The sequence below is a fragment of the Diceros bicornis genome, chromosome 16 (genome assembly GCF_020826845.1).
Source record: "Diceros bicornis minor isolate mBicDic1 chromosome 16, mDicBic1.mat.cur, whole genome shotgun sequence".
In the NCBI taxonomy this organism is placed as follows: domain Eukaryota; kingdom Metazoa; phylum Chordata; class Mammalia; order Perissodactyla; family Rhinocerotidae; genus Diceros; species Diceros bicornis.
In genome coordinates this window covers 22,173,056-22,189,192 of record NC_080755.1, presented here as the reverse complement: position 1 = coordinate 22,189,192, position 16,137 = coordinate 22,173,056, and the positions used below count along the sequence as shown (strand labels likewise).

Genomic DNA, 16,137 nt, shown 5'->3' with positions numbered 1-16,137 from the left:
AGAGCCTCAGGGACATCATTCTGGGGCATGTTCCCTTCCGTCATCCTTGTGGTATGTTGATTTTGTCCTCATGTTCCAGGCATCATACCCAGATGTGACAACATCCACTGAAAGAAGAGATGTTGTCTCTGATCTGTCTCTTTTTATTGGCAAGGAAAACCTTTTAAGGATGTTTTTCAACAGAATTCATCTTACATGTCATTGGCCAGAAATGTCAAGCGACCACCTAAAGCAAGGGAATGGAACCAGAATGACTAGTCTACGTCAGTCACGTTTCATCCGTGTCATGTGAGAGGAGGGCTGGGTACCAGCACAGAATAAGAGGAGACATGACTACAGGGTAAGGGACTCAGCAATGTCTGCCATAGTAAATAAAGCTGGAAAGTTACTCCCCTCCCCTGGGAATGCCAAGTTCTTACTTTTGTGCAAAATAAGCTTCCAGTGGCTGAATACAGTTGGGAGACTCAGTGTTCCCACTCCCTCCCTGTGCGGCCCTACACCCACCCTCGGGGGTGCTCCACCTCCTCTCTTTCTGGGTGGGCTGCATCAGAAGGAGGTACCCCTGCACTGTGTCAGCACTTGGCTTGCTTTTTCTGAAATCAGCATCTCACACTGAATGCCAATAAAAGATTTTGCCAGAAAATAGCTTATTGCCCTAGGTGTTCAGATGATATTTACTTCTCTTCCCTCCTGGAGTGTCTCCCACTTTGTCTCTATTATTAGGGAAAGGCCCACTTCTGGCCCCCATTGGAGGCCAAATCGGTTGAGCCAGTCTACAGATTCCTCTCGCCCCTTCCCTTGACTGTGCATTTCCTGTTTACTCTTTTTTTTTATTTTTTATTTTATTGAGGTCATATCGGCTTATAACATTGTGTAAATTTCAGATGTATGTTATTATATATCAATTTCTATATAGACTGCATCATGTTCACCACAATAGTCTAGGTTATATCCATCACCATACATATGTGTCCCCTTACCTCTTTTGCCCTCTCTTCACCCCCTTCCTCTCTGGTAACCACCAATCTGTTCTCCGTATCTGTGTGTTTGTTTATCTTTCGCATATGAGTGAAATCATATGGTATTTGTTTACTCTTTACAGTAGCATTGCAGACATAGAATGCCCAGCTTTCTGCCTGTCACAGAACAGGCGCTCAACAGCATTTGATCTCTTTTTGATTTCCCTTAAGTATCCAAGTGTCGGTGAGCCTCTTCTCCTACACATAAAATGTATTAGATAATTAACGACTTTTCTAGTAAATTCGGGTAGTCAATCAGGTTTACAGAGGACAGTTTTCAAGATTACAAAGCACACCACAGCGCCTGAAAGCAGTAAATCAATATCCACAGCTCTAAGCACACTTTTCTTATTGTCTCCCTTCAGTCCTTGAAATTGAGCTTCCTGGAATGTCTAAGGCCCAAACCTTCGATGCGGTTAACATGAAGGAAAAGATGAGTATGATGAGGATTTTTTTAAGATAAAAAAGGAAAAACTTGTGGCTAGTGGGAATGAAAATTGTGCTGACATCTCAAAGAATAAAATTAAACTCATCTCTGGCCTCCACCAGCTTTGTCCACAAGCTAATGAGGTGATGATTAAGAGCACGGGAGAGAGAGCAATGAAATGTGGTCGTTTACTGCAGATGAAAAGCTGGGCAGGGTGGTGTGTCTGTTAGCCAAATAGATTGCTATTTAAAGTGAACAAACTAACTTCACAAGCATGGATTCTGACTGGACTCATATCATTACCTTCATAGTGAAATGTTTCCTCTTGTTACCTTCATATAGACAATTAAGTCTAAATAATATTAAAGCTCTTCATTCAGTATAGGTTCTACTAATTTATCCTTTAAAAGTAAATCTACCTAGGGAAAATAAGGTAATTTTATATTATTTAGCAGAAATTGCTGTTGAATCTTTACAATGTTATAGTTCAGAGGGTTTCTATATAATTCTAACCATAAACAATAAAGTTTTTGAAGCCTAGATGAATATTTAAATGTTGTTTCAAATGGATATCCTATTTGATGGTCTACAAGTTGTAAAATGCTGGATAACTGGCAAGTCTCCAGTTTATTTTTTTATTTTAATAGTATCTTTTTTTTATTTTATTTATTTATTATTTATTTTTCCCCCAAAGCCCCAGTAGATAGTTGTATGTCATAGCTGCACGTCCTTCTAGTTGCTGTATGTGGGACGTGGCCTCAGCATGGCCAGAGAAGCAGTGCATCAGTGCGCGCCTGGGATCCGAACCTGGGCCGCCAGCAGCGGAGCGCACGCACTTAACCACAAAGCCATGGGGCTGGCCCTCCAGTTTATTTTTGATCAGTAACCTGGACACAGGGTAATATTGCAATACTTCTATAAAACCAAAATATGTATTAAACTACATAAATTATATTTTAACCACACTCCTGCTAATAACAAGTTTTATTCTTTTTCATGAAAAGGTATGTTTAGATGCTAAAACACAAGATAATAGAACATATTTATTGGTATAGTAAGCAAAACATCTTAGAAAAGAAGGAATCTAGGTGAGCCCTGCTTTAAGGGAAAAAATATCAATATACATTGGTATATATTGATTTATATATCAATAAATATTCTCATTATGAAAACAGAAAAGGAGTTGTTTTTACTATATTTTACTGCATGACAAAGTATGCCAAAACTTAGTGGTATGAAACAAACATTTATTTTTCTTTCAGTCTTGTGGGTTAGGAATTTGGAAAGGGTTCAGCTAGGCACTTTGTCTCTGATCCACATGGTGTCCGCTGAGGTGACAGGAGCTGGAGGATCCACTTCCAGGATGATTTCTTCGTTCACACCTGTCTGACACCTGGGTTGGGATGGCTGGAACAGCTAGTTGCTGGTCATGTGTGGTTCGGTCAGCTTTCTTTCCATGTGGCCTCTGTGTGTGGCTAGCTTGAACTTCCTCGCAATATGGTGGTCTCAGAGTAGTCTGACTTCTCACATCATGGCTGGCTTCTGCCAGAGCAAGTATCAAAAGACTCAGGAAGTGGAAGCGGCCTGATTCTTAAGGCTCAAGCCTAGAAACTGGCATTTCTACCATACCCTATTAGTTAAGCGATTTACTAAGGCCTGGACAGATTCGACAGGAAGGGAATTCAATTCCACCTCTTAATGTATGGTCATGTTGATTCTAGCACAGGAGTGAATAAACATATTATGAACAGATTCTTTATTTTACAAAATAATTCATTCCTGTTTCTTTTATATACTGAATACTCCAAAGACATTTATAATATTATATCATTTAAAAATAATTATTCACACCTAACTTACTAGAAACACGTTATTGCACAAAGGAAAGTGCAAATGCACACATCTCTGCTTTGGTCTGTGGCTGAAACATACATTAGTAAAACTATCATTACCATTTTGCAGAGAGATTTAAGACCTGGCAATCACTGGGTTTTTTTTTTGTTTTTTTTTTTAATCCAATCTGACTTCAACATCTAAAGGTCTTCCAAAAAACTTCTCTGCCAACAAATGTCCCAGGGTGAGGTTCTGAATATCAAAAGATGTACTCTAAGATTTAATTCACCCAGGCCAATGTTGGGAATCTGAAAGGAACTGTTGCTTGTCACATTAATTATGTGCTTGTCAGATGGATCTAAGTGGGAAGAAATTCTGTACTTGAGAATTTCCAAGACAACAGAAAACTGTTGTTTCTCATACTGATTTTACTATCTCTTTGCAGAGGGGTCAGCCCAGGAAAAATCTTGGAGCATTCATTTCTTCTCAGGCTTTCTACATGCTGTGACTGATGGCAGATCCCAGGGCTGGGGAGTGCAGATGGAGTGTCAGCTCTGCCAAGGCAGATGGTCAACCTCGGAGGCCCAGATCTCTCTGTATCGATGTTTCTGAAGGGCCGGTTTCTGTAGCTCAGGACACACTGTCTGGAACTCACAGCACGCGGTACACTCATAATGGCTCTCTTGGCCTCAACATCCTAGCAACATGTCAACTAACCAAATAGAAATGGACAGAAGAGCAAGTGGAGTTTATCTAAACTTGCAGGAGGGCAGTGAGGATCTACAACCGTACAGAGGCTCCTCACCCGTGCCTGCTGAGGCCAGTACCATTTCAACAGCAGCATAAATCCTGGTGTAAATAATAAAATAAACTCCTCTGCCTTTTCACACTATTGAAACAGAAACCATGCTGTTTATGCAGTCTTATATAGACCACTTTAGACTAGTTCGTCTTTAAATTGGCCCAGTTAAGCTTCTCTGTTCCTGCCCTAGAGTCCAGATTTTAAATCTTCTCACATCCCTCTTTATACAGTTTCTTTTGATATTATTAAAAGAGAGTATGTACTTATCTACCTAAAGAGACCATTAGGTCTTAGAAAAGTCGGGTTACTTGTTCAAAGTCTTATCATTTATTGCAAGGAGTAAGTTCTGGCAATGAGGTCTTCCAATTTTTAGAGAAGCTCTCCCTTTCTATTTAGACCATATCAGACTGTTGATCTTCCATAGTTGCTGCTCTCTACAAAGTGTGGATAGGGATTTGAACCATGAACCCTGGATTCTAAAATTATGTCATCTTAGCTCCTAATTGGGAGAGTTTGCCGTGTCAGTTTGTCTTTCATCAAACCAATTTGTATTCGAAAATAGTTACAACATGAAGAGGAGAGGAAAGGAATTCACTGAAATAGAAAGCCAATTCTACCTTAGAAATTCTAAGGGAAGGCAAAAAACAGAAGTAATGGTAAAGATATCAAGAAACTCTCAAAGGCTGAACTTTATAATGTTTGTGTAAATAAAGCCATTGACCTTGAGAATATTAAGAATTATCCTATGTTACTAGGGACTACGTGACATAGAATGGTCATAAAGAGAAGCGCCTATTTGCTTTGTCCCAGGCACTGAGGTGAAAGCATTGTAAATGTGATTGCATCCTGCACACAAAACATTTAGGATTATCAAGCACATCACTTTATTTAAGCCTCACAATGACCCTGTGAAGTAGGAACTAGTATTACCCCCATTTCCAGATAAATACAATATGATTTAGAGGTTAAATGATGTGCCCAATATCCCACATTGATTAAGCAGCAGAGTTGCCAACTTGAGTTCTTCACCACTCTACAGAACTGCCTTTGTTCTCCATAACCATTAAGCTGAGAAAAAGTAAAAATTTCTGGGTTCATGTTCTAATCCTGCCAATCACTAACTGGAACCTTGTGCCTGTTAAAAAAATTAGTGAACCTGCTTTCTCTACTGGAAAAGGGAAGTAACTATCATCTACTCCATGGTAGATGGTATTGTGAAGATTAAATTAATACTGTTTGTGTCATTAGAGTGCCCAATTCATAGTAGATACTAAATAAAATACTAAACTACTAAAAAAAATTTCAAAATCTGAAGGTCCTTTCGGCATGAAAGGAAACATTGTGATTAGGTATTTAGCAGTTACAATAAGCAGTTGATTCATTAAAACAAATAATTTGATAAATAATAAATAAGCTAGCGGGGCCAACCTGGTAGCATAGTGGTTAGGTTCATGTACTCCACTTCAGCAGCCTGGGGTTTGCCAATTTGGATCTCGGGTGCAGACCTACACATGGCTCATTAAGCCATGCTGTATTGTTGTCCCATATACAAAATAGGAGAAGATGGGCACAGACTTTAGCTCAGGGACAATCTTCCTCACCAAAAAAAAGTTTTTAAAATAAAGGAATGAATAAATAGGTAGTAAAAAATTCTGCTGAAAAATTTTTAACAAAATAATTTATAAAAATGTAATTTCAAGCAACCCTCCAGACCTAGGAACTGATTATATGTGGCTTCTGGATATCCCAGCCCTTCCTCCTTCTCCTCTGTCCACCCCAACCATATTTTTGTCCTCGCATTTTTTATTTGCCACTTAGTAGTTTAGTGATTTGGCAATTTGTACCAAGTTTCCTTACCTGAAAATGGGTATAATGTTTGTAAAGTTTCATAATACTGTGAGGATAAAATGAATTATTTTATATAGTAGGCTGATAATAATGATAACCATATGGATATTGCTTAATAAACATTAGCTACTATTATTAGCATGAGTATAATAATAGCACCCTGCTAATGTCACTTAGAAACAATAATGGAAGTAAAACTCAAATTGTTTCTAACTGTTCTCAGTTGAGATATCAGAGATGATATATACATGGATAGATAGATAGATATCTTGTGTATATATATGTCCTGTGTACACACACACACCCACACACACCCACACAAGAGAGAGAGAACAGGAAAGAACCAAAGGAACATGTCATGAGCAGATACTCTGCTTGGTTCCGGCGGTCACATAGCTCAAGGTTCCTGTAGTTAAGAAGGGAAGTCAGGGCCGGTCCTGTGGCTTAGCGGTTAAGTGCGTGCGCTCCGCTGCTGGCGGCCCGGGTTCGGATCCCAGGCGCGCACTGACGCACCGCTTCTCCGGCCATGCTGAGGCCGCGTCCCACATACAGCAACTAGAAGGCTGCGCAACTATGACATACAACTATCTACTGGGGATTTGGGGGAAAAAAATAAATAAACAAACAAACAAATAAATAAATAAATAAAAGAAGGGAAGTCAGTCCATCTAACTCCAAAGTCCATGTTCCTGTCACTATATCATGCTGTTTCCCGTGGGAAGAGATTAACTAAGAAAATCTTGCATTTAGCTGGATCTTCTATATTTACAGACTCTCTCATTACAATCGATAAGCAGGAATCTTTGGTATGCTAATATGCAAAACAGCAATAATTTTTAGATATTGATAAAAGCATTTTTTTCTCTCATTACCCAAATGCATATTCTGAAGACTACTTTTCTCATAAGTCTTGCATTAAAATAGCTAAACATGGCAATAGTGGTGACCTGGGTTTTAGGTTGGCTCTGCAAATCAACTAGCAGTATAACCTAGTTACGCCCATCTATATGTCTGTAACTGAGGCATTTGAACTGAGTACATCTAAAGCCCCTTCCTCTCTAAGTCCTTATAAAGTAAACAGAATTAAAACTCTGTTTCCTTCCACTTTTCCTAGTTAACTCAGAAGTATAGAAATACCACAGATTCTCATTATCCAAAAATATTGCCAATGTTTTTCATTAAAATCTAGGTGAAACAAAAACAATATTAAAAAATTCATGGGAGTTAGCATTATATTATCTGGCAGTTATGTTACTGTCTCCCCCACCCCACCTGCCACCTTTTTTTAAATAAGGAGCATAGGCACGGTAATTTCTTTTGTCATGATTTTATGCCTGCTTCATAGCGCATTTTGCCAAAGAAACATCGGACATAAATGAACATTCTCAGGTATCCTAGCAACAGGATGTGATTAATAATACCTCTCAGAGCAGGGCAGATAAAATGCCGGCGAGTGAACACAAACTCAGAATTGGCTACTGAGAAATTGGTAGTGCAGTGAGAGCAGCTTGATAAGATTCCATGACAGACTTTATTATAGGAAGATGGAAGCAGGTAGAAGAGAGAGTATATTTCAGAGACTAGACTATATCTGAGTGTAAAAATACAGTATATATGTATATATACATCTATCACATATACATATATGTCATTATACATGTATATGTATGTATATATGTGCATATACACACATATGTATACACTCTATATGTATACATATAAATATGTGTATATGTATACACAAAATTTCTTTTTCATTAGAAGTTACATAAGATACTGAGTTGTGATACAAATGCCACTACTCATTAGTGAGACATCATTGGATTGACATTTATGTGCCTGTGGTTTTAAAAGATCAGAAACAATCACTGTGATTAAGAGACTATTTCCATACAGATATATGAAAATGTGCTATAAATTGATACATATTTAATGTTTCTCCATGGAACAATATCAACAACCTCAAGTCTAAAGCTTTTAAAAATATTGACTCAGTTTATATAAATAAATAGTCATGAGATGTGGAATTTTAATGTTAAATACATTTTCTCAGAAGAAAGGTTTTACCCTGCAAATTCCATTTTTATGAGATTACAATCCATTTTTATTCCTCACAGGTGGAGTGCTGCATCCAGGTTTAAAGAGAAGGTGCAAACCATACTTTAATGTTCTGTTTTTAAACTAGAATCTGTGATAAAATAAAGCACAACTAGGGCAAAATGCATGTTCATTATGCGGAAAGCCTCTCTGTTATTTTATGACCCACTTTTCTAATATAATAGTTTTCTAGGTTGTCAGTTTCATGTAAATCCTGGGAAAAAGCTCTGTTCTTGGTTGTACTTGCGCTCAATGTTAGCAGTACTAAAATTTACTTCATGTTCTCTAGCATTTTAAGGAGGGTTGGGATATTACATAACTCTCTGTGTGTCAACTCGAACCCAAGCATTTGTGTTCAAGGCACTGTAAGGCATGAGATGACAGAGAGGCGTAGGATAACACCCCTTACCCTAAAGGAGGCCACAGTCCAGTTGGGGACACAAGCCTGCAAGTAATTATGAACCAAAGGTATAAATAAATGGCTAAAGGAGCATAGAAGAGGGTGATTAATTGTGCAGGGAGTGGGGAGTTAGGGGAGGTGTCACAAAGCAAGATCTTAGCTCTGAAGGGTGAATAGGCTTTTGATAGGCAGGGATGACATGGCAGGCCCTCCAAGAAGCAGAAACAGCATGAACAGGGAGCTGGGGTGGGAGGTGTAATTCCTGGCATAATAGGGAAGTGTTCTACATGGTGCTTGAAGGATGGTAGCAGAAGGTAGGTCATGGCCACATCTTCCAAGCTCATAAATTTCATATTAGGGGAATGTGGATTTTAATCTTTAGTAGAGATCAGACTGCAAAGACAGAAAAACCATCCCTAAAACCAATGAAATCAGTTAGAAGCCTGTAGAAAATAACCCCAGGAGGAAGTATCAAGTTCATGAACTAGGGCAATGGCAGTGGGAAAGGAGAGGATAGATCTGAAAGGCCCTGTCAAGAGAGAATGTAATGATCTGACGGTCAGATTAAATGTGGAGGTTGAGTGAAAGAGAGGAGCTGATGATTCTTAGGTTTTATGTTTGAGTGTCTGAGCAGATAGAGGGACAACTCTACAGATAAGCAGTTTTGTAGCAGAATATAACGATTTAAGTTAAGGACATGTGTTGTAGTGCAGTGGAAAATACAGATAGAAATTTCTAGTAGGCCTAAAACCTAGGTAGATTTTGGAGCTAGAGATATAGGTCTCAGAATCATCTCTTTCTATGAAGGTGAACACTGCAAGAATGAGAGATCAGATCACCCCTACAGAACAAGATAGACTGAAAAAGAAATCTAGATGGTCTTCTCCAGTTAAGCAGTGCAACCTCTGCATCCCCTGATCAATATAACATTGTCTTATTTATCTAGTTTTTATTTTTCTAATTTGAAGTTGAGTGTATATGTGACTAAGAATAGAAATCTAAGTCGATTCCTATAACAGAACTAATAGCATAATAAAACTAAGAAGTAACGTTTATAAAGCACTCTACAGTTTACGAAGCCCTTTCATATAACACAGGAGCAGAGAACTGTTTGAGGTCTCAGTGAAAAAACATCAGCAATGCCTTCCAGCCTCCCTTCTGAAACATCAAATCCCAATGTTTTATGTGAGTTTCCTCCATTTCTTGCTGGCTCTGCATACGGAATTTAATTTTAATTAATTTAATTAATCCTCACAACATTCCAGATAAGCAGGTTCTCATCCCCACTTTACAGATGAGAAATTCAGGGACCCTGATTGATTTGCCACAACTAGCATCACTGCAGTTGTGTTGTATTAAGTGATAAATTAACTCAAACTTTTATAATAAAATTACCTGATAAGTATTAATTATCTATTATTGTATAACAGTTTACCCAAAATTTAGCAGCTGAAAACAACAATAAACACTTATGATCTCATACAGTTTCTGTGGAGAGCTCTGGCTTGGCTAATTGGGTGGTTCTGTGTCAGGGTCTCCATGAAGTTGCAGTCAAGTCAAGGTGTTGGCCGAAGCTGCAGCCATCTGGAGGTTTGACTGAGGTCGGGGGACTAGCTGCCCATATGCCTGGCAGATTGATGCTAACTGCTGGCAGGAGCCCTTAGTTCCTCATTGGCTATTGACAGGAGGCCTCAGTTCCTTTCCACATAGGCCTCTCCGTAGGGCTGCTTGGGTATCCTCGTAACGTATTATCTAGCTTCCCTCAGAGGGAATATCTGAGAGAGAGCAAGATGGAAGCCACATGCTTTTTAAGACCAAACCTTGGAAGTCATTCCATCATTTCTGCAAAACCCTATTGGTTACACCAGTCAGTCTAATTCAGTGTGGGAGAGGATTCCATAAGGACGCAAATCTCAGGAGGAGGGAAGATGGGGATCATTTTGGTCACCTTGGAGACTGACAAATACACCATATTATTTGTCTCCAATATATTGATTATCACCTTTCAGGATTTATGACTTATTCTTATACAAGTTAAAGACTCTCCAGAGAGATGTTTTTCTTTAAACATTTTATAATTCAAGACTTTGAATAACATTTTTTAAAATTCAGGAAAATGTTTGAGGCCTCTAGTATACAGAAATTTACAGTCAAGTAGTAAACAGTGGCTTACCCAATAAAAAACTTAAATGAGGAAGTAGCCCATCACACTTGGTAATGAATGAAGCCTTTAAATGGACTATTCATGCCGTTTATCTGTTTGAATCATTGAAATAAATTGCATCAAACAAGTCCTCTGGAAATCACCCAAATGAATAGAATGCGCCATTAATCAACCTGCCAGTTAAATGAATTCTACACTTTTGGCAGCTGCACGAGGGGATGATTGTACATTTTCCACCTTGTATTTTAGGATTTTTAAGACATGAAGGGCTGGGAGAAAAACTTGGATAAACTTCCATACGTTGCATAAACTCTCAGTAACCAGCTTCATCTGTGAGTTGTTGATAGCTGACAAGAAAGTGATGGCTGGAAGTGTGGCCCTCACCTACCCATCACAAAACCAAGGCTCTCACGTTAACAATGGTCTTTACACACACCATTGCCCTGGGGAAGAGATTCTTAACTAAGCCTGTAAACATTGGCAGAAACCTTGACAGTGCTCCTGCTTAAGCGATTGCCCCGGTGCTCATTTTCATGCTGCCAAATTTCATGAACAGAAACCATTTCCTCCGCCTCACCTTCCTCATCACTCCCTTACTCTTCAGGCCCTCATAGTCTCTCTTGTGTTCCCCACCCCCGCTCTGCTAAAACTGCTCCCTAAACAATCTAGCACCATCTAGAGGAACTTGGCAGCATCATGGGGTGCTGTTGGTCCCCCATACTTCCTAAACTTTATTTGTGGTGCGTGACTCTGCACTCTGTTGATCTCCATGGATCTCTGCTTCTTCTATTTTCTCATGGTCCTACATCACAAAAGTAGCATTTTGGTTTTCTTGGTCACTGTTCCCAGCCCAGCCCTGTGTGCTGTCTGCCTTTACGTAACCATTCTCCCCCTCTGTTCCAGCCATCTTCTCAACATGGACGTTTTCTGTGTCTATAATTTCAATTTTTTTTTTTTTTTTAATTTTTATTTATTTATTTATTTTCCCCCAAAGCCCCAGTAGATAGTTGTATGTCATAGTTGCACAGCCTTCTAGCTGCTGTATGTGGGACGCGGCCTCAGCATGGCCAGAGAAGCGGTGCGTCGGGGTGCACCCGGGATCCGAACCCGGGCCGCCAGCAGCGGAGCGCACGCACTTAACTGCTAAGCCACGGGGCCGGCCCATATAATTTCAATTTTGATCTCTCTCCCAAGCTCCAGGTCCCCGGAGCACTTCCAACTCAATAAGTCTAAAACTGAGCTCATCATTCCCATGCTTCCATCACATTTTACTATTTCCCCTGAATTGAATCACCACGCCCAAAGTCAGCTAGGTAACCATCCATCTTGACCTTCCCTTCTCCTTTGCACTTCACATTTTGTAAATCCTTTGGCCCTATGAGTTCTGCCTTCCCACTGTCTCTGGCATCCTCACTTGCCTCCTTTCTACTCCCACTGCCATACTCAGTCCATTACCTCTTGTCTAGCCTCCGGGATAGCCCTCGTCCTAGGCAAAGCTACTAGTGTTCAAGTTCTTAAAGCAAGCTCTAAATGTGACTCTTCTTGCCCCAATACCTGTCCTACATAGCCTATACTATTTCCTTTGCCAAGAATCAATCTTTTCTTGAAATTTTTTCCCCCAAATTACGTGTATTTCTCAAGGTCCAAATCAAATACTATTTTCTCCATAATTTCATGGGCATCCCTTTATTTCTTAAAATAATTGCTTCATCCTATCATATCTTGAAACATTTTGTACATTTTGGAGCACATCTCATTTCATGTTATATTGTCTATCCTTTATCTTCCCAAGTAGGTTGTAAGAGGCCATGGTCATTTTATTCAGTTGTTCCCTCCGCAGTTTGTTCTATGGAGATTTGTTCCTTGTAGGTTCATTTTTGAGTAAATGACTCTTACTAACAAGATTTTTAAAACCCAACAGCATGTTTAATGATACTCATTTATTTTTGACTTTCGTAAATTGATTTGAGAGCATTTTCATGCCTTGCAACTGTGCCCAGTCATCTCTAGAAGTATGTTGGACATGGCTGAAGGAGGGATTGTGTTTGGAAATTGCTGTAAACTGGGCTTTCATCTTAGTTGCATCATATTCTCATGCCCCCCTCCCCCGCAACTGACCTGCCACTTCTCATTTCAGGGAGAGTGGAGAAGAAAAGAGAACAAAAAGCAACTTCAGGTAAGATTTTGACTAATTGGCTTCAGCTTTATTTCGTTTTTACTTCCACCTAAAAACAAAGTCTATTTGCAATTTAGTATTCAAAAACTCACATAAAAAAAGTAATAGTTTATGGTCCTAGAATTGATCGATATTAAATTAATTAAAATAAATTAATACATTTAGCTTTTTCGCTTTGACATCAATTGTGTCCTTTTCATTCTGTCATTTTATTCGAAAGAAAATGAGATGGAATGTTATTTAATTTTTATGATTACCTATTAAAAGGTAAGTCTTGCAACCACCAATTTTAAAACATGGAGGTTGTAATAGTTGACAATCATTTTATTTTCCCAAATATCTATGAATCTCAATTATTTTTCTTGAAACCATTTATGTAGTTGACGTTTTTAAGGGCAGTGTTGACTACTCAACCGAGAAGAATCTTTACATTTTGGAGGAGTTTTAAGAATTATTTCATTTCTAAATTCTAATATGTATCCAGAAGTGAATGATGCTTTGGTACAGTGCCTTTGCACATAGCAGGGTGTCAATATTTGCTAACTAATACAAAAATAAGTTTTTACATTTCCATTACTTGGCTTTTGGCTTAAATTCGTGGGGTGAAATAGATTTTCATTTACTAAGTAAATCTTTGCACAGGGGCATTCTTCCAGCTCCCAATGTCCTAAAATTGCCAGTAGTCATAGAGAATTCTAATTTGGCCACCTCCATTCCCAAGTCTCCACCATCCCATTATTCTATGGTATGAGAGCTGCCACCATAAAGACACATTGCTCCCAACCACTGTCTAATTTCAACTTCATTTTTTTGTCTGGTAACAAGGTATTATGTGTGTTTCCAAACAGTGTAGTCAATAGAAGACAAAAATCTGTATTAATCAAAAAATGTATAAATAGCCTAAGCCCCGTCTCTTTTCTCCTTCCCAGCCTTAGCATTCATCTCGGACAAGTGGGCAACTTACTACCTGCATGACTTCCCTCTTAAATGTTATTGTTTGCAATCTCTTTGTGGATCGTTTAAAGCCTGATCATGAATACAAAAAAAAAAAAGAGTGTGAAGGCAAGAAAGTGTCTGATCTCCTCACAGATGTGATTACCTCCATTATTGCTCCTTGGGGGAAAATTATTTATACTGTTTCTTAAAGCAAGCTCTAAATGTGACATTGCTTTTGCTATGACCCTGTAGGTACTGGCTTAAAGAAACTTTATAGTTCAGAAGAAAGCTAAATTGGCCGAAGTGTTAAACCAGATGCCTCTTTAAGTTCCTCCATACTCATGGATTCTAATATCTGTGTGAGCAAGGGGACACAAAGGGCGAGAGGCAGAGACAGGACAAGAGCTCAGGTTTCTTCACGCCTTGTTCTTGCCAATGTCCCACCATCCTAACCTTTCTTTTCAATCAAACTGCTAGTCACTTTGATACTGTGTTGAGTTTCTTGCTTAATAATATATTTTTCAACAATTAGAAAATCTTTTTAAGGCAACAGCATCTTTGGCAGTGAACACTAGTCACCAGGGTTATGAGGAAACTCCCTTTATTAATGAAGCTAATTTGCCCAACTGGGTCACAGCTTGTCAGTGTGTCCAATTTCTATGAGAAAGCGAAAGAAACGTTCTCTGAGAAAGTGAAGTCAAGGATAGCTAATGAACAGAGCTCAAATTGTTGGGGAAAATTGTTAGGCTCCTCATCATTTCAAAGAACACAAATCCTGCCCTCAGAAAATCTATGTTTGTAAAGATAGTCTAAGTTTTCAAAATTGGAACATAACCTTTGCCAGTGTCGTCATAAATATCACCACGTTGCATTTGTGATGCTAGTCTGAATGTGTGCATCTTTGGATACCGAGAACATCATGGGCATCCCTGCTTCTGACTTCCTGCGTTGACTTCTTTGTATCATTTGTTGTTCATTCTGCTCAGATTCTACATCCTGCCTACTGAATTAGACAATACACCCCACACACTCTTGTTTATAGTAGGTCCATCTCTCAGGTATGGGAGATCAGTATTAAGTCTTGGACACTTTTAATCTACTCCATCTTATTGCACTAATCATGATTGAAACCAAAGAATTTAGGAAAAATATTGTAGACAAACATATTCTCAATTAAAACAGGAACTTCCAGGACCCTCACGTTTTTGTTGGTTAAAATTGGTTAATTCTTTATTTAAAGAATCTTGCATAAGATGAAAGTTACAGAGGTAATTGTTTGCTCAGGATGAGAAATAACTTCCTAACTAGGAAACCTCTTCAGGACTGGAAAGAATGAGATTATGTTAGTAAAACTGTACTGAGGTTGGACCATCACCTGTAAGGCATGTTGATTAGAGATTCATGAAGAGTTTGTTGGATCATTCCTAAGGTTCTTTCCAATTTTGTGTCTATGATTGTATTTACCATTATTTCTTTATTGAAATGGCTCTACCATGTGTGTATAGATCAACACATAAATTCCTAAATGGCTCGCATTTCATTATGTAACTGAATGAATCATGTTCCAAATCTTAAGCTAAGTTAGTTTGGACTGAGTTTCTCAGTACAGCATATAGCCAATGGGGCTAAGATTGTGGAATAAAATTGTCCTATAGTCTATTTAGCTTCTTTTGGGGAGAAAGTTGTTTGCAACCTCATTGCAACCCTGGCTATAGTTCCAAATATGATGCTGTTTTCCTTAAGCCAGGAATGAGTCACAAGTAAAGTCACTGGTAAAGAAGAACAATGAGAATATGCATAACCTGATATCATTTTTGAAAAGCTATTGTAAGCTTAGCCATTTTTTAAAAACAATTCAAAGCATATGCCTTTTGACACTGAGCTTGGAAGCCCATGTCAAATTCATACAACATGGCCAGCAAAATCAAAGGTAAATTTGGTTATTTGGGTTGGTAAAGAATATTAAAAATATAAAGTGGTATATAAATAGACAAAATATTAGGAGGCAAGTTCCTAATATCATTAATTATCTATTTGCCCTTGATTTCTTTAATGACCCAATTTATTCACCAGAAAAAATAGGAAAAAATCAGCAGCTACGTTCCATGGATTTTACATAAAAACTCTTAGTGAGTTTGGAGTATTTTTATCTTATCAGAAGAAAGATCTCTTTTTGGGTCAGGGAATTCTTGATAGTAAAAACAACACGGCAAAAAAACCCAAAGAAGAATTCTTTCTGAGAAAGGTGCTTCATAAGTTATTGTTCAGAAAAAAAGTATATTAGAAGGCTTACTAAGGTAGACTATAGAGACATCATCTGTTAAATATACATTGTTCCAGTTTCTCCAAGAAGGAGAACACTTCCAATTCCGGTTAAGTAAAGAATAGTCCTGGTGGATCAGAGAATGGAGTTATCAGTAGAGCTGATAATGAGT

General features: G+C 38.4%; 1 protein-coding gene across 4 annotated transcripts in view; it reads left to right on the top strand.

The window, feature by feature from the left end:
- Positions 1-16,137, top strand: part of CHST9 (carbohydrate sulfotransferase 9) — a 253,426-nt gene that overhangs the window by 99,913 nt on the left and 137,376 nt on the right. For 2 of the 4 annotated variants that reach the window (XM_058556928.1, XM_058556927.1), the window contains exon 3: positions 12,728-12,766. The exons of 1 other annotated variant lie outside the window; for it this stretch is intronic. In XM_058556928.1, coding sequence (XP_058412911.1) covers positions 12,728-12,766 — 39 coding nt within the window. Of the gene's footprint in view, positions 1-283; positions 341-12,727; positions 12,767-16,137 lie in introns of those variants that run through there. One more of the 4 variants, XM_058556930.1, reaches the window with a different exon arrangement.